The sequence below is a fragment of the Coturnix japonica genome, chromosome 3 (assembly GCF_001577835.2).
Source record: "Coturnix japonica isolate 7356 chromosome 3, Coturnix japonica 2.1, whole genome shotgun sequence".
NCBI lineage: Eukaryota > Metazoa > Chordata > Aves > Galliformes > Phasianidae > Coturnix > Coturnix japonica.
In genome coordinates, this window is record NC_029518.1 from 11,032,648 (window position 1) to 11,053,747 (window position 21,100).

The window sequence follows — 21,100 nt, forward strand, 5'->3', positions numbered from 1 at the left end:
TCTCTTGGGAAAAGATATGGAGTTTGACTACCAATCTTCAACTTTACAGCAGAAGAACAGGGCCATAAAGCCATCACGCAGAGTATGGAGGGCAAAACAGATCCTGAAGTCTGAAATGTATTTACTAGGATGAGACTCAGAATGCAATGCTAATCAGACTCACTGTAAACACCTGGAACAGTTTTAGGTATTTCTAATGCATTCCACTGTTTTTTTGTATTAGCAGCACAGGCAGAGTTAGTAATGCATTAGAACTGCATTGCAATTTGCTGAGCTGTGTCCCCAGCTCTCAGCAGATTCAGAAAGTAGCCAGGGAGCGCTACATCACAGAAAAGCAGCTAAACATCTCGCAGCATCTTAACCACACTCAAGCACTGCAAGCCTTCTGGCAAAGAAAACAGCAAATTTGATTGTGAGCCTGTTTCTGTTAGGACATTAGGAAACGTGCTCAAGAAGAGAGAGAAGTATTTCAATAATGGCTTATGCAGAAAGATAGCTTTTAAAATCATTAAGGGAGTTATTTTTGCGAGCTTGCCCTTTATGAGGATCTTTCCTTTTCTTAACTCCAGACCAAGACTGAAAGCAAGTTTTGCCAAAGGGAGGAGGAGGTTTTCATTTTGCTTGTTACCTGTTATTACACTGGATTTAGGAATGTTCACAAAGTATTTGCCCTAAGAAAACCTTTCAGTCTGCGTGTAATTAAACTCAGGGCATTTCCATTCCCCCATAATGTAAGGACATTTAAAGAATGCCACAAATAGTACAGAAATGACTCCAATTTCCAAGGCAAAACCACAGTATGTTCAAGAAGGATAGCTGGGGAATGTTGCAGGCTGTCACTGGCACCAGAAAGCAGTGATGTGCAGGTAGGAGTAGCAAACAAGCAGTGATGGCTTACAGATGTAATGAGCTTGACACTTGGAGTGGGTGGTAAGGAAGCAAAGCAAAGCAGCAACTTCAAAAGATTAATATTCAGATCAACCTCCTTGCTTTCTACCAGTTACATAAACCAAAATCTGTACAGCCAAAGAGGTGACAGTGACCAAGGCATGTACATAACTATGTCCTGCTCTATGTGATTTTATGACATCGCATCCTGCTAATAACTACTGCACCTTTAAGAGCAGCAGGGATTTTGCACTGCACACATGCAAAGCAGATTTCTCAGTGTTGTTTGAAAGAGGCCCGCATTGGCACAGGAGCTGGTGAGCCAGGCAGGGCTCCCACCTCAAAACCATATGAATCTCAGGATGCAAACAGGACTCAAAGGCTCTTTGCAGGCATGGGTGTTTGCCTGCATGAAGAAGCAGCATCTTCTACTCAAATGCCTTCTGTGTTCACAGGGTTGGTTTTGTGGTTTGTTTTTCCTTTAAGTATCATACTTGTGCAAAGAGAAGAAAAGGAAATCTTGAAATGTACTGCTACCTCAGCACTGCCTGCCTCTAAGTTGGTTTATTCTGAGAATGAGGAAGGCATATCAAAGCCAAGACAAAAAGACCTTCAGCAAGAAAGGGAGATGGAAAATGTTGAAGGTTTTTTTTTTGTTGTTTGTTTGTTTGTTTGTTTGTTTTAAATAAACCAACACACATTTCTGACTGTGTTGGAATGGGGGGTCTAAGATGGAAGTCTCAACATATTCTTGATAGTTTTTCTGCTGTCAGAGAAAGTTACAGAGCTGAAGGAGGACAGACAGCACCCATTAAACCTCATTAGGTCTAAACCATTCCAAATACAGTTCGCAGTTTCCATCTGTACCCCCAAGGCTGTCCCATGTACTACTGCAATTCAGGAAACACATAGAAATACAGAATGAACATAGGGGCATGGAAAAACCCATTTGCAATCACTGCTCATCAGTTCAGGTTTCCTACTCTGATAGTTCTGACCTAGCAGTTAACTTTTTTGTCTTGCTGTGCTTTTCATGTACGTCCTCATTAGTAGTGACAGATTTGGTCACTACTAGAAATAGAAGAACATAGTAAGTTAACTGTCACATGATCTGTATTTTAAAATAAAATATATAAGGCTACAATGCCTTTAAAGACCAAGTGACAAGACTAGAAAAACAAATGTAAAAATGAATTACTGCGATTCAAAGTAACAAAGACACAGCTCCTCCCAGCCCCCTTGGCATCTGAAGTTAATTTCAGCAGGACATCTGTACTTACCGTGTCTAACATCTCCCGTGTATGTGCAGCTGACACACAGAACCGAGCCCTGGACTCTGTGATAGGAGTAGCTGGAAACCCAACCACAACAACCCCGATATTTTTTTCTAACATGCGTCTTGCAAAAGCCCTACAGAGGGAAGAATGAGAAAAAAAACAACAAAAGTAAATTACCTCCAATAAACTGACCACAGAGAGAAAACATTCAAGTGTAATAAAATGATGGGTAAAAATCTTGACTTTAATGGAAGCGGATGGGAACATTCTCACTGAATTCAATAAAAGCCAGAATTTTATCAGTAGGACCAAATTGTTTGCTTTTTAACAGCTCTCAAAGCCAAGTGAGTGTCAAATATCGGTGATACCATGGCAGAGGAAGTACTGCAGAGCAGAGCTGGGTCATTCATGTCAATCAAAGGCTTTGAGTGCAAATCAAAATGAGTGGGCCTTTGCAGTCCCCAAGCAGTTGGGCCTTTGGAAGGTTTGGGAGCTTGTTTCCAGCTCATCAACAGGAATCAAACAAACTGTGTGATGGTTTAGTTGCACCTACAACTGCTCTGCCTGTTCAGGAACATTCTGCAAGGTGTGTGCTAGACCCAGAGCAGGTGACCTGCAAAATCTCCCTGCATGCTGACCACTACATTCATCATATCTGTGTCATGGTATAAGCACTGCTCAATGAGTACTGAATGGTAAAACTTCTTCTCTGTGCAAAGTCTGTTCAAATATCAGATGGGGATAAAGAGAATCTACTAAAACTGACTCATACATCAAAGGCTATTTATTCCTTTCAAGGATTACTAGTTAAAAAATCCAAGTTCTAAATGTTATCAGGAATGTCATTCCATAAAATCACCTAATAGATGCTGTTTCTCCAATGAAACATCTACCAAAACCAACTACACTTTTCATAGGTTATGCCAAGTAACCTTCAAAGTCGAATGCTGTTGGTTTTGCTTATGAGGTGTTTTCAGTACTTACCCTATCTTACCAGGCATATAAAGGAGTAACGGGACCACAGGAGAATCATCATTGCCATAGATGATGAAGCCCATTTCGTGCAGTCTTCTTCTGAAGTATCTGGTGTTTTTCCCTAGTTGGCGCACTCTCTGGAGCCCTGAAATGTGTCAGTCAAGAGAACAGTCAGTGCAAAGGTAATGGGCTGGAAACAGCTGTAGGTAACTGTTCAGAAAGTTCAACTGAGATACACATGTTGCTGCTTCATTCACATTCACAGGGCAACACTCAGCTACACGCAAGCATTTACAGAGTAGGTAAATGACAGAATTATATCCAGTTGTGACCTTACTGCAGTAAGAACAACTGTTAACCAATGAGAAGCTCTAGTTCTGTGGCAAGAAGTCTGATTTTATAAGGAATTCTAATTGATCCAAAATATGCCGTCTTAAATCCTGTGTTGCCTAGTCTTCGATATTTCTTTGAACTACTGTATTCACACCAGTCATGTCCTGTAGCATGCACCACAGGTCCTGCTGCAGACACTATACAGACTTGCCCTGGTTCCTGGGGACTGGAGCCACTGCTGTGCTGTGCTTCAGTGCACTGCAGGTCTGTAGTTTTTCAAACATTTCAGACACAAATTTTGATTCCTACATTGCCCTCATTCAGTCACTAATCCACAGATACGTCCTCCAGCAGAACAGACAGAAGAGTTGAAAACAATTATTTTAAATGGAAAAAAAGAAAAGGGAAAAAAAAAAAAAAGAAAGAAAATGACCAAAAACAGCAGAGAAAGTGTGCTTGAAAAATCAGCTCAGCTTTCTTTTGTAGTGTCACTGAGAAAGCAAACTCTGACAAGCACAGTGGCCTCCCTACCCACTGCAAACAAAAGGGAAGAGCCACACTCATCATTACTGTAGGCAGGGGCTAGAGAACGCTCTTTCCCCACTCTACCCACATTACATTTCATCAGTGGGCTGATCCACACGCTGCTCTTATAATGCAGCATGGTGCTGACAGGGACCCCCTAGCCCGTACCCACACACTGCTGCTTCCAGCTGCCTTCCCAGCACCAGTCTTGGGCTCTCACAGTCACAAAATGAATCAAGCCAGGTCCTCCACCTGCCTGATGCTGCCAGAAAGAAAACTGCCATGGCACTGTCATGCAGATTGATTCTCCAACCACTGGCACTGTGCAGGCACTTGTGCCCACAACAGATGATGTGCTAGGAACACGCGGTAAGAGTGGGATTTAGTGGGACATCTCAGCTACATCATCTTTTGTTCCTCCTGTTCACCAGCTCATACTTCCAGAACTACTCAGATCACCTCACCATGCACAAACACCAAAGTCCCCACTATAATTCATTTGCTCTTCTTCCATTTGCTTTTACATTCCCTTTGCACGGGTGTATTTTGTTTTCACTCTCCATTTACTTTTTCATTTTACTTTCCTTTTTGTTGCCTTCATTCTTCATTTACAGCTTTCTGCTGCCACCATTCCCTGATCAGGTGCCTGGCTCCTCATGTCGCATCTTGCTCCTTGTAACCGCAGCTGCAACTCAGGCACTTCTACCTGCTGCACACCACCTTTAGCAGATTTGTCCTCCAACCACATTCTGCTGCAGCATCTGCTGTGCCTTTTCTTCCTCTCTCCTCCTGGATGAAGTGGGGATCACTATACCTACATAAACTTTTTCTCCACTAATCATTTCCGATTGCACGTAGGTCTGAACAAGATCTACTGCTTCATCTGTTCTGTATCTTCCCAAGTGAAGGTTCTGTCAGTGTTCTGGCTGGAAAATTTATAGGGAAAGTGGGACTTGCCGAACAAATTAGAAGACCTCATAAAACCAGTGAGTATGTAACTTCATGCACAAACTGCCCACGCAGACAACCTGTTAGTTACAGTTTCAGTCATTCAGCTTAAAGCGTTCAGTGGAAGAGATCTGCTGGGTTAGAAAAGGCCACAAATAGTTTAACCATCTCTCTAACGCTGCTAAAACAGAAACAGCTGTGCCAGAGAAAAGAAAACAAATGAAACACAAAAGCATCCTACTACAAAGCTTTCCAGTCACTAATAAAAACAATAGTCTGTGGTATTTCCAAAAATATTTCTGGTGTAGTAGATTGCAAAGAACCAGGAGGAAATAGTGGGGAGGAGAGATGGAGGCAGGGGAGGTGGCAATGGAAAGGGGCTGAAAGAAGAACTTCAGGACAATGCGGCTGGAGTCTGAAGACAGAACCTTTTCATTAGGGCTTTATTAATGTCTCCTATACACCCACTTCACAGGGAGGTGGGTGGGGGGGTGACCTGAACTAGGGGCTCACAGCCACTGCTGCCTATTGCTATCTTAGCTGCCCCTCAGCTAGTTTCCAAATGTTCAGCATTCAATACTACTAGATTTTCAATTAGGGAAAGTTTTCATAAATGCAGATGTTCTTGGCGGATGCAGCTTAATACTTGCTGCCTTCTCCTCTCTATTCAGCTGTTTACCACAAAGCTGGAAACAAAGTGTCAGCCACGCAAGATTCCAGGCCCTTCGGTATTTATCAAACCATATGTGCAAGGCATAGGAGCTGATCATTTCTTTTCTTTTAGGTACCAAGAACCTTGACTCCAAAGCAAAAGAAACACAGCAGCTGAAAGAGTGTTTTCTGGCAATGTCTACATGTCAAACACCTCCTTTTGCAATTCTACCCTGCTAAATCCATGTCCTCGAACAGCTGGTGATGGGATGGATACCCTTTTGAAAGTCCCCACGGAACCCATTTGAAGAAAGCCAATGCTGATGCAAAAGAGCCACTTCAGTGTTTGAGAAACATCTCAAAATAGTAATGTCACTTGCAGAGATGCATTAAAGACCCTAATAAAAGATCAGAGCATTCACATATATCTGGAGGGGAAAAAAAACACATTAGGGGACAATTGCTACACACACTGGTGGGTGGCTGGCTGGGAAAAACCTACTTCTTTACCAAGTGTCAACACTTTCATTTCTTATGTGAAGTTCTGTGGTCAGAGACCACATACACACAGCATATAAATAGCCATCTTATGCGCTGTCCTGATAAGAGCAGTAAAACCCTTAAAGTTTTCAACTGTATTTCAGTGCTTTCTCCTGTCCTATATGGGACCCTCCAATGTCAGATAATGAAGGCAGATCTGAGCATAACATTTATTTTAGTCTCATTGGCTCCATTCCCCCCCTACACTACAGATTAAATCAGCATAAAAGTGATGGAATTCAGTTTAGAATTAGATCTTAGACCAAATCTCACTGTGGTATGTTTAATCGCAGGCACTTTATTTAAGAACTATTTTCTTTGATTCTTGAGGCTGTGATCTTGCATCTTTTAGTCTTGCTAACCACCTCCTTTTATGAGCAAAAATCTGCAGAGTCAGAACTAAAAGGATACAACTGCATCTATTTGAGGGCAGGAATTTGCCTGTACAGCACTAACGACAGGATCAGAGCCTCAGCAAATATATTTGTTCAGAACTTCTTAGTTTTCAAAATTCTTGAGGATTTAGATTTACAGCCTCCATAGCCTATGCAAATAGTCTACAGCACAGCTTGGAGGATACTCAGGTCGTTAGACTCCCTAAAACAAGTGAACCACAACACAGCACATGTTCAAAGAGAACAGAAAGCCTGGACAAGGAAAACCAACCCTTTGCTAATTGAATTGAAGCCCACTAATGCTCCCGAGTTTGCAGCTATGGTTGAGTATGACCTTATTAAGAGCTCCACGTGTTCTTTTAGCTGAATTTATAAGGGACATAAAGAGGGAATGCTGAAGGATAAAGGACTCTTAAGCTTCACAGGTTATCTAAGTATTGCCTGGAACTTAAAGTGATACATAGCCAGGCTACTGGGATTGTACTTACATACAGTATTATTTACTTGTACAGTACTGCTGGTATACTGCTGGTATATTCTGAGGTTACATTTGTTACACATGTTTTGCTCTAAAATATGACTTCAAGATTGTTAGGTGTTGGAGATTCTGGGAAAAATGGTGGTATTTTATTTGTCATGCACTATTGCATATTGCCAGGTTTAGCGCATTAATCTCCGTGAGCTTTTCAAAGGCTCACAATTAATAATGTTTAGTTTAGGAGAAAAACCAACAACAACCAAGAGAAGGCAAGAGAGAAGGGAATGATAAAAGATAGATGGCCTGCTCATGATTTCTTTGAAGCAACAGATTTTTTAAGAGAGCCATGTGGAGCAGCAGAAGCATGGGACGCTCAGTGGTACGCTGGTCTAGGCTACAGACCTGCCTGCAGTGAGGAGCAGCTCAGCAGTCTGACAGCAGGAAGGCATCCTGACTGCAGGCCTGAGGGCCTGATTGCAGGCGGGTGTTGCCTGGCACAGCTCCACGCACTTCAGCAGAGCTGTGCTACTTATGCCAGCTGCAGACCTTATCCTGGCAGCAGAAGAGGTAGTAAAGCTATCAGCTCTTTGAAACAAAAGCTTGTTTTCCTCTTCCAGAGACGTCTGCTTTTTCCTCCTGCAAGGTTTTAATAAGGGAGAAGCTGGCTGCCTTCAGTTCTTGCACAAACAGGCTACCTTTGAACTCTTCCTGTAGGCTTCCAACCTTGGAAAGTCTGACTTGGTATATTGAAAACAGGAATAAGCAACCTGTAAACTTTCCTATCCAGATCTCAGGTGCATTTTAATTGAAGGAGAACTATTTTTTTCCTGAAATCACTCCAAAGAAGGTAATCCCACCTTGCACTCTTCTTTGGCACTCAGTGGACTCTTCGGGACACAAATCCACCTGCTTTAATCTCCTCCAGCTGCTGGTTCATTGGGTACTCCTTGATAATTAGTCACACAATCAAACTTTTACATACCAACGTCAACGTGTCTCTTCAATCTGCGTCCCTTGGATGCAGAACCCGACTCCCCGCCCTTCTTGACTAACTAGATAGTAAGAAAGCAAACTTGCATAGGCTGGAAAAAAAATTTGGAAAACAATAGCTCTTTCCCACTAAACTGTTGCAGATGGACAATTTTTTCCCCCCTCTGGTTCCATTATAAGAGTAACACACATGTACCTCCATGTGCATTAAATCACCAATAGAACGCTATAAAACTGGGGTGCCTAAAGGAAATATGTTCTCAGATAAAAAAATCTTTATAAAAAAATAACTTTGCAATGAATTGGAGAGAAGTGAAGACATTTTCTCCTCCAACCTAATGCCAACTGTAAACCTAGCAATTTCAACTTAATTCAACTGCTAAACAAGCCCTTAAGGACTTACTTAGTTGGTCCAATTTTAACTGCAAACTGCTGTAAAACACTTTCCAGAGCAGACTACAGGCAGAAAAAGTGGCAATGCCAGTTGAACCAGACAGAGGAGAGATTGTACAAATACTGTCATTTTTACCTTATGTCTCAAATGAGTCAACTACACCTACCCAGCACCTTATCTACATTCAGATACTCAATGTCAGCATTCATTGTCCCCCACAAAAATGAGGACAGAGCAGGCAGCCTTGTCTGAGCCTTATTTACTCCCAGCACAGGTGATTAATCTCAAAGCACATCTGTCTCTCAGCTAAAAGCCAGCCAGTGCTCCATGTGCCCCCTCTGTATCACAGAGGTGATAGCACAAGGTGTTTCTGAAATACCAATGATCTAAATGCAGTTAGAAAAGAAGCTTCTCTCCTTCATGCTCCTCTAGCTGAAAACAGTGCTGGACTACTCAGGCAAGCAACATCTGGAATGGAGGAAGGCTTCTCATGCTGGGTCTCAGCAGCAAAGATACCCTTAAATGGCAGCTGTGTCCTGCTGTCCCTGGGAAAGCGTGGCTTTCTTTGCCAGGGGCAGGCTGCAAATCATCCAATAGACTGCATGCTGGCATGTGCTGAGAAGCTCACAGGCTCATCATATCCCTCCTCTGCTTGCAGTTAATGCTTGGTTGTGAACACAGTGAGTCCTATCCATGGGCAGGTAAAGGACCTGGAACTGGTTTAACTTTGACTATGGAAAAAGTGGCTTCCAAAAAGGCAGGATTTGATCAATCAGAGCTCTTACAGGTTCCGCTGTAAATACTGTTATTCCAAATTCCCTTCTTGGTCATATCAATGGACTGTCCCTGGATACACTTGGCTTCCTTTAGAAGGTGGATCACACAGCAGGTGGCTCCACTGGAACAGCATGTCCCACTTAGCCCTGTTTCATCATCCACTGCTGTGAGAACATCTGTGATGTTTAGCTTAGACAAATAACAATCATAACAATGTATTATCAACATTAGCATCTTCGCTGTCATACTCCACTAGTCACAGAGCCAGTGCTGTGCAAATCAGGGCTAAATTTGCTTCAGTGCAGGCACATACTTATTGGGAATAATAACAAACTTAAAATTAAAGCAGGATTCAAGTATTCTGCATGACAGAGACCCGAGAGAAGCAATCATCTCAGAATGAAGCAGGGGAGAATCTGAGAGGGAACAGTAAAAACCTATGTGCTGTTTTTTTTTCTTGTCTGCCTGTTTCTGCGAGCTGTTTCAAGCAGGTTCAAGGGGTCTGTCACTGCATAGCCTGCAGAATTACAGCTTACAAAACAGCTTCATGATCAGTTGAGTCTGGCACAGATTTACTTCTCTGAAAATGGGATTGTTCCCCTTGGCTTCAGCTGCTCAAGTCCTGGCACTAAGATTCATGCAGCCATATGGCAGACTGGCTCTGGGAACCATTTGGCTGTAGGCTAACCATTTGTGGGGACGTCAGTTATTTTTCAGCTAGATCAGTTCCCTGACTCAGTTCACTGCATGGCTGCAGGAACACTGGTGCTGGTGTAAGGAAATGGGGCACGAGAAAGGGGCTAGGAATGGGGAGAATGGTTGAAAGCAGTTCCAGGCTGCCCTTCTCTGTTACGGCTTATGCCAAATTATCATGGTATGAAACTAAGGCAAAGATAACGTTCTCAAAAGGTTGCTGAGCTCCGATAGCAGCGGAAAATGTTGGAAACTGAGATGTTTAAGAAGCTGGTCCTCCAGTTATGCAAAAATCTAAGGCAGATGGAAACATCTTAAAAAGGAACCTTTTAAAACCAGATCCTCTTAATACCAAGCCAAAACAGAAAACAGTGTTCTGCAGCTCCTTTGCAATCTGAATGCACTCAGATGCAAGAATTCATAATCTGCTACAAACAGAAATTAAAACAAGTAGTTGCAAGAAGACAACCCAATCATCACAAACTGCAAGGAATGTGACATTTTAAAGAAACACTTTCTGTCTAAACAACGTCAGGAATTACCTTTTAATGAAGACTTGTAGTTACCTGAGGATATAGCTTTAAGTTTTGCAGTGTCCCATAAGAACACTTGAAAGTGCCTGTTGCTGTTGACAAATTTCTGTATGCCATGCATCAGGTAGAAAAGCAAGGCATTTGGAAATGCTACAACTTGACTTTCATACCACTATAATTTATTTAGCGATTAAGAAATTCTGTCTGATTAATTCTTTACCTATGAAATTTAAAGCATAAAAATATGCTTTTGGTATTCTTGGGCAGAAGAGGAAAAAAAGGTCCAAGGTCACAGCTGGAAGAGCTGTGTTGCAAACAAGTGAGCATGGACACTTGCATAGGTCCAAGCTCTCTAAGGCAACAACAGTCTCAACGCAGGGCTAAAACCCCTAAGGCAGCTGCTCAGTTTCCCGAGGTATCTCCAGTGGCGTAATGAGAAACCACAAGGAGAATGTATAGAGAATATTTATACTACAAGTCAATGCCAAGGGAAATTCTGCTTCCCATATCTTCTAATAAATGAGGACACGTGAGATGAAAAGGTCACCAAGTTTTAAGAAGGATGAGTCTGTATAAGCTGAACTGTGGAACTTGCTGCCTTATGACATTACTCATGGAAACACAGCTGCCACAAGTTCATACACTTCTAAACAACTCTACTGTAGGAACTATGATAATATCTATGATGTTACACTACCAAGAATCAATGTGCTTTGTTCCAAATGTCGTTGATTTTCAGAGTCCTGTAAAGCATGACACTGAAAAATGCCAGGACTTGAACTTCTACTAAAAGTATGATTTTACATGAAAGAGAAAACACCTGTGCAATTTTTGTTGTCATTCTCTTTTCTGATAAAAGTCACTCAAGAAACAAAGGACTTTGTCACAATGATCCCAGTCTACCTCTTTGCCAGGCAGAAATAACAGTGCTCATCAACTTCAAGGGAATGATTGCTCTCTCCTAATCCAACATTTCTTACTCTTTGTTCTCTCAAGGCACAGCAGAAAACATGGCAGAAGAATATAACCATAATAGATAGTTCAGATCTTTGCACTATGCTCCCAATCTCTTTTACTGAGCTTGAGATGATTGAATTGCAGGATACAGACATCACATTATCATGACATGTGCCAGAGGGGTGGGAACCTGATGATCCTTGAGGTCCCTTCCCACCCAAGCTATTCTATGATTCTGTGATTGACCTTCTAATCAATCCTATTTTTAACAACTGAGAATAAAGAAGAAAATATGTGAGATCAATCATTTGGATACAAACCACGATAGAATGCAAAGAGTACTACTGCATTTCTGGTCTTCGGTATTACTCACTGTATAGTTTCAACTACCCCTACTCTTTTGTATTGTTTGCTCCCACAAGGAGAGCTCACACTCAAGGTTCACCATTCTCTATGGCAGCAGACCAAAATAACTCATTCACTGTTGTCCTTGGAAACAAAACTATCTAGAGGGATATTCCATACCATATGACATCCTGTGGAAGAAAGTTTTGAAGAGAGTGGAAGTAGAGCTTGCTCTCTTCCATTGCTTTCTGAGTCACCGCAATCCTCTCTCTGTACGCCCAAGCAGCACCGTAGTGTGGGCCAACACAACAGCTCTTCCTGTATTTTGGTGTTCTTTTTGGTAGTCCAGAGAACAGCCTAATGAAGGAAGGCCCACATGAAAGAAAACGAAGCAGACTAAAATAATGAGTCTGGCTCAGAAGGGCGAGAAGTGTTTTACACATCACAGTCAGTTTGCTAGCCTTTGTACAACACTCTAAGCTATGGCGTTTGTTTGCTCATTTGTTCTACTATTTATTTGCATTTTGCATTACAAGACAAATTGTGAAGAATAAACAGAACACCAATTTCTTTACTAAAGTATTTGCTTAATAAGCACAAATACAAACACCATGTCATTAAAGAACATCGTTTGTGTAACAGAAGACATTGCAAACTCTTCAGTCCTAAGACAGCCTGACATGCATATATTAAAAGGCTCTGTCTTGAGACATGTCTTTCTATTAGCCTGCACTGAGCTGCATGCAGAACCATGCTAGCTGAGGGTCACTTGTAAGAGGCTTTGGAGGTTTGGAAATGCTCTGTGTGTTTGATATCTTAGATGCAGCATCTAGGAGAGCCCCGAGTATGGCACTCTTGGAAAGGCTCAGTGTAAGGCCGCCCTCTGACGGCAGCATTTCCTACAACCAGTCCAGGGCACAGCACGATGGGCTGCACACAATTCCCAAGGTAGAAGAAACATGTCAGAGCTGGTCTCTTACAAGGAACAGGATGTAGACATCAGCATACATCGCCCTGACCTTTCCACTTGAGGGGGGGTAACTATAGTTTCCAAATTTCCCTCTCTGTCAAAATGGCAAAAGCATCACTTCCTCATTGTCTACACATTGCACTGGAATTTTGCTGCACTTTGTTACTGGACTCAGCAGAATCTGGCACTGAGACTGGATTCTGTGTCCCTTCTTTCATTAATTGGGGCCTTGAAAACTCAGGCCTCACTGAAGGGCTGTGATGAACATCTCAATAGTCTCATCTATCATGGCTGGAAACCAACTTCCAGGCTGCTGCAACAGAATAATGCAGAGCAGTGCATTAAGTGTTACCTTGCATCTTCTAACATACCTTTTTTCCTTTCCAACTTCAGCTTACCCTCAGTCAAACCCACCAAGGAGGGATTATACAGAACTGCTATTAGTCCTGTGCTCAGTAAGAGAAAACAGCACAGCCCTGCTGGGCCAATATAAAACAGATCGCAATTCACAGCAGAGTCTTATCTGCATCTGCATGTTACACAATGATGTGATACTCAGGTACTGCTGACAAAGACAATACAAACTCAAAAAAAGCAGTATAGGTGACTGCACCTAAAAAGATGATAATCTAGATATTAATTGTACGGTAAAAATGATGCCCTTTGTATTGCATTACCTTCTCAGTTTCCTTCTGGGTGACATTCTGTGTGCACCTGTACACCATAGATGTAATTGAAATAAAGGATAGGCTGAAGAGGATAGCTTACCTTGCGTTGTTCCATCTAACCCCATGACACACTTCATTGCTCGGATGATTTGCTCTGCCACAGGTGGGCACATAGACGTGGCGTACACAGCACTGTGAGAATGAGCTCGTAAAAAGTCCACAAGGCCCTTAGACAAAGGAAACAATGCATGAATGAACTTGGAGGTGTCCAAACATCAGATCTCCCTCCTAACTAACACAGAGTGAGAACATACAAAAAAAAGAGGAGGTTTCACCAGCTGTTTACTTTCTTGGCTGCTCCCATTAATAGACAGCCTGAAGAAACATTAGGCAAGCGCAAGCACTTTGCAATTGAAGTGAGGCAATTACAGCTGAAATAAAACAATGTGCATGTGCTGAGACTTATTATAAAGAAGCCAAAATCATTTAAAGGCCAATGAAGAGCCACTTTTAAAATACTGCTCAGTCCATCAATGAATGGGAATGAAATAAAACCTACATAACAACAGCACAGTTTCCCTGCCATAAGACCTAACACAGGGAAAGTAGCCCTACTGGAATCTGTCTTTGGCTATTAGCATATACATTTCTTACAACATAAACTTCCTATTAGCGTGACAGGCCCAGTCATGTTAGAGCTGCTTTAACATTTCCCTGCATAACTAAGGGCACAAACCATGATCCTAGCAAAAGCACTGCTGTGCTGTAGGTGTGTTTAAAACACCAGTAACTCCTGAAGGCAGGGGTAGAGCAGGAATTCATGACTTGGTGAGGACTATCACTGCTACAACAGTACATATTCCACAGTGTACACTGCTGAGTAACTGTTATTGCACTAAAAGCTAAATGCATGGTAGTGAGAAAAGCATGACGTCTGCTTGAAACCATGCTTTGATAAAAAATGCCTCCAGAAAACAAAGATATTGTTGTAAATTATTGCTATAGAGGTTGCATAAGTGTATGCTGAAACACCAGTGCTAAGAAAAAAGGTTTACTTAACTTTACATATGTTGCACATTGCTGCATTGCTACATTGCAATTGTAATCCTATGGGTTTAACCAAGTAGCTGAGAAAGCTTCTGTGCTCTTACTGACCCAGCAAAAAGAACCCATGTAAGTTTATGGTTGCAGAAATAAGGTAGGTGAACAGCTGCTGCCAAGGCCCAGAAGCCTGAGGCAAAGCTTAGCGATGCACCCGGTGTGAAAAGAATGACCACTTTCCTTTAAGAAAACTTCCAAGGATTAGATGATGAATTGCTATAGACAGTTTTTTTCACAGGTTCGGGCATCCTATCATTTCTAGCTGTATTAGCCAATTTTCCTTAGTAGAAGTCAAATCTTCAGACATACATTCAGGAAGCAAACAAAAGAAAGTTGATTCTTTATGCATTACAATAGTCTGTGTTAGAATCTCCAGGCACAAAACCCCCCAAGGATGGTGAGAACTAGATGCTTTATACTTTCTTACATCCCTTTTATTCTACTCAAGTGCTTCCTTATTACAGAATCACAGAATTGTTGGGGTTGGAAGGGATCATTAGAGATCATCGAGTCCAACCCCCCTGCCCACGCAGGTTCCCTAACACTTTCCTGACAATATCCTATTTATTTAGCTGCCTAAATAGGATATCTCCTCATTCAGAAAACTACCTAAGAAATACATTCATGTATTTTTGAGGGTATGAGGAGGGTAAACAACCAACTTGACATCTTTGCTAAGCAATAAAAATGATGATGTTTCACAATGGCATTGATTACACTTTCTCTTCTCCTACACTCCCTGTTAAAACAAGTTCAGCTCGACTTTCTGTTGACATCTGCTGTTGACAAGAGGTTGTTATGTCAATGCATGTGGAGAAATTGAGGTCAAAGATGTTGGTATTGCGAGGTATCCTCAAGTAAATCTTCTTTCTCCATCCTAAAAATGCAGCTATGACAACCCACAACTGTTCAGGAATTTTGTATCAGTGGATGAAACTGTAGCTTTAATTTCTCACTATTGCTCCACACACTGTTTACAAACACGGAATAATGTAGCAAGCAGTCTGCATGCAAATTAATGCAGTGAGGTATATTTAGACAACCACAACGTTTCTAAACTTCCCAATCTAAGCAAATTACATAACATGAGCATGAGATGAAAATAAGAAATTCTGACAGTTTAACGTTCATTCGGGATTCAGAAAAAAGTGGCACTACCTTTAGAATTGTGCTCATGTAAGGCAGTCTATATGAAAAGATGAAAAAGCTTATTGCATGTAATAAGAAGGTATTTCTCCTCCCCTTGATGTTAACATGTTTGTGTTTTTTCCTTTTACCTTTTTGCCAGCTATGTATCCTCCAGCTGCACCAAAGCTCTTTGTGAATGTTCCCATTAATACGTCAACATCATCAGGATTCATACCAAAGTACTCCACAACTCCTCGTCCTGTTGCTCCCACTGCACCGATGCTGTGAGCTTCGTCCAAATAGAGGTAGGCTTTGTATTTCTTCTTTAAGGAGACTATCTCTGGCAGCTGTACAATGGACCCTTCCATGCTATGGAGAGAATTACAGATAAACAACAACTCCTGTATCTTCTTTTCTTATTAAAATAATGCCAAAGAAGCATAGGCATTAAGTGCAGAGTGTGATTATCCCATGGGAGATCTTCTGCAAACTCCATTGGTATTTACAGTTCAAAGAAACACTGCAAACATCTTCCAGCAACAAGTATAAGAGTAAAATAAGTTTAGAATTCAAGCAAATAAAAATAGCCAAAAAGTCCCTGAACATTTACAAATTGCCAACATGCCATAAAAGAGAAGGGAAGGTATTCACCCAAGTAACACATTATGTTTGACTGCAAAAAACATATATATTGTAAGGAATTATAGGAACTGCTATAATTCACAGTCTGGTCCTTTCTTTATCCACCTACTGCTACTGTGTCAACATTTCTGGATAATAAATCTAGAAGAAAATCACCCTGGTACAGAGGAATTGGCTCTAACATGGCCCACATGAAATGCATTGGCAGTTCAGAGCAGCCTCAGTCTTCAGAGTGGACAGAATAAAGGATAAGAAAAGATAATTCAGACCCAATCTTGTTGCTTCTACCAGATGAATGGAAAAATGTTTCCATTCCTTTTCTGTTTATTTTATTAAGGCCATGTAGAAAATGGAAATATTCTAAACTTCTAGTAACAGTACATCGAAAGCTCTAGAAACAAGAAGAGGTGATACACCTCCTGTATTCTTGGTAATCTTGGTGATCTTGGGCCAGAGGCTTTTGCAGACTCCTGACTGTCACTCAAGCTGATCTATGCAGCTGGGAGGTCAGTACCACCAAAGGGAACTGATGTGTTGGTAATGTTTTACAAGTTTTGTGCTTCTTTTTTATTTATTCTTCTGAGTAAGCTTGGAAACAGCCTGAAGTTCAGGAACTTTAGGTTCCCTGCCATCAGCAGGCGTTCACTATGAAATGAACAGTACTGGGGAGCAGCCATGGACAAGGATTGTCTGCGCTGGTCAGGGTCAGAGAGCCTGGCTGTGTCCACCTGTAGGCATATTTTTGGGTGTCAAGTGACTGCTGGCAGATGCTGCCTTTCTACCTTGTCCAGCCATAGAAGAAGCAGCCACGGGGATGTGTATGGCACCACAGTTTCTTGCAGCAAAGGGCAGACAGGCAAGCTCTCAAGGACTGAACTTTCCTTCCTGTCACCCTGTGCTGAGGACAGAGCCCTCCAGCAGTCAAGCGGCTCATTGCAGCTCTGGGAGAAGCAACCTGAACCACCACAGCTGTTTTCTTAATGAGTACAAGAGCAGAACCCACAGTCCTCACATGACCCAGAGTCAAACCATTAGTCAGCTAAAAATTAGACTAAGCCTCTGGGTGTCTGTGGGTACGCAGCATCCCACGTGCTTGGGGGGGGGGGGGGGGGGGGGGTGACAGTTTTATCCATCTGGTCAGCTTGCAGGATGGCTAAGTGGTCAGAGAGAAAGTGTAGAGCCAGGGAGCACCTCTACAGGAAACAAGGGAACATCTCCCACTGTGTCTTCCAGAAATAGATGGGGAGGAAAAGAAGAATGATAGTTTCTCCACATTCACGCGGGAATCACATCACAATGGCTCATGGAGATTCAGGTGAGAAAAACGGCTTTTCTCTTCAAAATGATGAGAACAAAAATGGTAAATTAAAAATACAAAGCTTGATTTACTGTGCATTTGCCATTTTCAGTGTTGAGTTAGTGCTCTTGAAAGATGCTGGCTGACATAAACATTACAACAGAGATCTAACAAGGGCCTGAAGCATCCTTGGGGCAGGTAGAGCACTGCTGCTTTTGTGTGTATTTCTTGGGCTGTTATTCAAACAGGCCTCAGCCCTCCAGATGGCAGAGATGAGAGCTGTTTCTGTGCTACTCTATTTCTGGTTTTGCTTCTGACTCTGGGAGAGGGTCTGTGATACAGACACTGCTCTGTTTAGAATTGCTCAGAGATAAAGCTCACTTCATGTGTCCCCTTGGGTAGTCCAAATGGAAAGTTTACTGAATCCTTCAGTAAATATTGATATCAACTGAGTTTAAACCAGAGAGCTGAAAGTGAATGAACTGCAGTGACTATGTTTCAGTCTGGCTGTGTCACTTGTACAAAACTACAAATCTGTTTCCAGATCTGCTCAGGCACATCTAAAGAGTTGTGTGCACATGAACATACGCTGGGTCTGCCTGTGCCAGACATTAGCATTATGTGGTATTACATCCTGTCTCACAGCAAAAATTATTAGCGTGGCTGCAGGGACGTACAGCTTGTAGACTGTAGCTTACCCTCATCTTCCTTGCTCAGAGTGGGGGGCAGAAGAACTTGCTTCAGCATGCACTCAGCTTGCATCTCCTTTTAGACACGAGGAGGTAACTCAGGATTTTGGTATCACTGAATTTTGAGGCTTGGTTCAATCCCAACAAGCCACTGAGAGTCCTTCGGAAGCAGCTGATGAATTCTACAGCCAGGTGTGGTGAGAGACAGTATTTATGCTGGCCATCTCTCTTGGAATACAAGCTTGCTCTTGGCAGGATATTCTGACAATTTTTGTCCAGTCTATTTTGAAACTTACCAGTAAAAACAGCTTACTACAATCTACCACTGTAACAAAATTTCAATCTTCTTCTTTTTTTTTTTTTTTTCCTGTCAGGAAAAGTAATTTACCAACACTCAACCCAGTATCTTCTTCATAATTGCATCACTCAACTTCTCTATATATGCACCAGCATTACAGTCCTTTCAACTACTGAAAATTTACCTGTTCCCCTTTCAGGTTGATGTGTAATTGGGAAATCCCTCCTTTCCTGACCTGTTACTCCCAAAATATATGCACTGCATTTTTTATTTATTTTAATATTATTTTCTTCCATAAACCTCAGGCTTTCATATAACAAGCTTTGTTTTGTAGTTTAGAGTAATAGTTTAAGGAAACTCCAACATGGCCCTCCAATACAGTGTCATACACTGAAATGATAGAAATGTTAACCTTTAATTCTGGTCTCTGGCCAAGGACATTAAATGTTACTCCACTCTTTTCTGAAGTCCTAACATCTAATCCCAGGAAGTAAAAAAATAACCCTAATAAATTTCCTATGGTATTGTCATCGAAACTCAAGGAACTTCTGCATGCAAAAAAGAATTGGATAACATCCAATTAACCAGAGAACTGTTTTCTGAGCTGGAAGGAAATATATTCAAATTAAATCAAAAGCAGGGAAAAATAAATCATTTGTTTTGATGAGTTTCTGGTGCCTTATAAATCCCTCCCTCATCCTCAGCCTATCTGACTCCTAGGTAAACATGTGTGCAAGAGAGCAGAAGCCTACCAGAAACCATGTAAGAACATAATAACTGATTAATCCTGAACTGGAAACAGTAGAAGCCAAGAAAAACATTACCTGGATATTTAAATAACAGAAATATGATTTAGCAAGTCACTTTAATTTGTGCTTTGGACACGGCCAAAACTTGTTCATGCATTTTGAGCTGAAGATTGATGGCTGGATGGTCTCCCCATTTGGAACAAAAATGAAATATATTTGTTCTTAGGCTAGTCTAAGTCAAGAACCAGCTCTCATGAGCAACTGCAACTTTACTTCTGATGATCTTTTTTTAAAGATGCTAGATACATTAAAAGCAAACAATCGTATACTCATTGCTATTTGTTTGACATGTAGCTTGGGTGCTTCCCAAACCAAGAGGCCAATTCTGCCTTCAGTTGTAACCAAAGAAAATCTGCGGCTTATGGTTTCAAACACAAGTTTGATTTCCAGCAATGTTCATGTTGGCTAACAATGGCCCTTTTCAAATTTTGCCAGCTGGTAAGTCCAGACTTACAAGCAGCGTAAATACTTTAACATACCCCTAATGCAAACAGAAGGCCATTTTTTTTTTCCATACCATCAACTTTACCTTACAAAGACTATGATGTCCCATTCAGCAATATTTATTTTAAATAGGAAAGCTTAGCATTTCTTTTGCATCTCTGGAAAATGCATTTCTATATAAATTTGCCAAGTCAAACTTGCAAGTCAGGATGTTTTAACTTGGAGAATGGCTCTGACCATTAAGTTATTTAAATTCTGTATTAGTTGTCCCCAAAGCAAAACTTATTTAACTCCTTTAAAAAAAAAAGAAAAGCAATATTAACTGTCTTAAAGATTGCATTAACAACAGTCTGCCTCCTCTTAAATTCTCTAGATGAATGTTCATTTGGCATCTGGCAAATCTGCAAGAGAACTAACATTAGCCAACAGAGGGGCTGGAAAATTTTAGTGTATTTCAAAAATCACGAGCCAAGAAAGGAAAGTACATGCACACAAAAGAAGTAAGTGTATTTCTAACGTGTCTTTCTCCAGCTTTTTCTGTTGCATAGGAAGTGTTATTAGCTACATAGTCTACATGGCTGGTGCATGTTCCCAGCAGTGCAATAAGGACAAATCAGCTGCGTGAATCTCGGGTTGGCATCGATGGCGGGGACACAGCTCAGAGGGGTGTGGTGGCATCCTCCCTCAAGCCGGAGCAGACATGCTTTGCAACCAAACCACAATCCTTAATTTCTGATCAGCTTAGACTACCAAAACAACTAACCAACCAACCTGACTACTGCTGAGGCTGGTTTCCACTGACAGAATATTAGAGAGCTGAGCTTTGCTTTTGCTTCTTGTTTGTTTGTTCGTTCATTGACTTTATTTTTTTTCACTTTATGCTTTTCACAAGCATTGGCACTCAGGACATGAGTGGTCTTAAAATGTTATGCACCTATTCCCTGCCTGCCTGGTAATTTTCCAGCAATGAATAGAAATTGATGAACTTTTAGGGAAATATAATTAATTTGACTGTGAAATCCCATTGAAAAGCAGTGACTTAAGAACCACGTAGGTACTACCACAAACTGCTGTCTAAAATAAATAAAAGGTCCCTTTTGGTGCCATTCTCTGAAGCCCAGAATGTTTTTATTTAGCATCTTAACAGATAGATGTGCAGACTTCTGAAAAGGACATCTTTCTGAAATCCAGCTACAAAAACTAGAGGAAAACAAAGCTTTATACTAAATACACATCTGGAAATGCAGCTGCAAGTATTGCAGCTATCACCCACTGGGTTTGCCCCAATGTTTAAGTGGATCTGTGCCCCTCCAATCTATCTCCTCTCTCCATAATGGTAAATATCCAGAGTAAAG

At 41.4% G+C, this 21,100-nt stretch overlaps 1 protein-coding gene across 5 annotated transcripts in view; it reads right to left on the reverse strand.

Moving 5' to 3' along the window:
* Nucleotides 1-21,100, reverse strand: part of SPTLC3 (serine palmitoyltransferase long chain base subunit 3) — a 189,743-nt gene that overhangs the window by 1,833 nt on the left and 166,810 nt on the right. For all 5 annotated transcript variants that reach the window (XM_015857154.2, XM_015857148.2, XM_015857153.2 and 2 more), the window contains 4 exons: nucleotides 15,716-15,935; nucleotides 13,438-13,564; nucleotides 3,150-3,285; nucleotides 2,169-2,298 (listed from right to left, as the gene is read on the reverse strand). In XM_015857154.2, coding sequence (XP_015712640.1) covers nucleotides 2,169-2,298; nucleotides 3,150-3,285; nucleotides 13,438-13,564; nucleotides 15,716-15,935 — 613 coding nt within the window. The remainder of the gene's footprint in view (nucleotides 1-2,168; nucleotides 2,299-3,149; nucleotides 3,286-13,437; nucleotides 13,565-15,715; nucleotides 15,936-21,100) is intronic.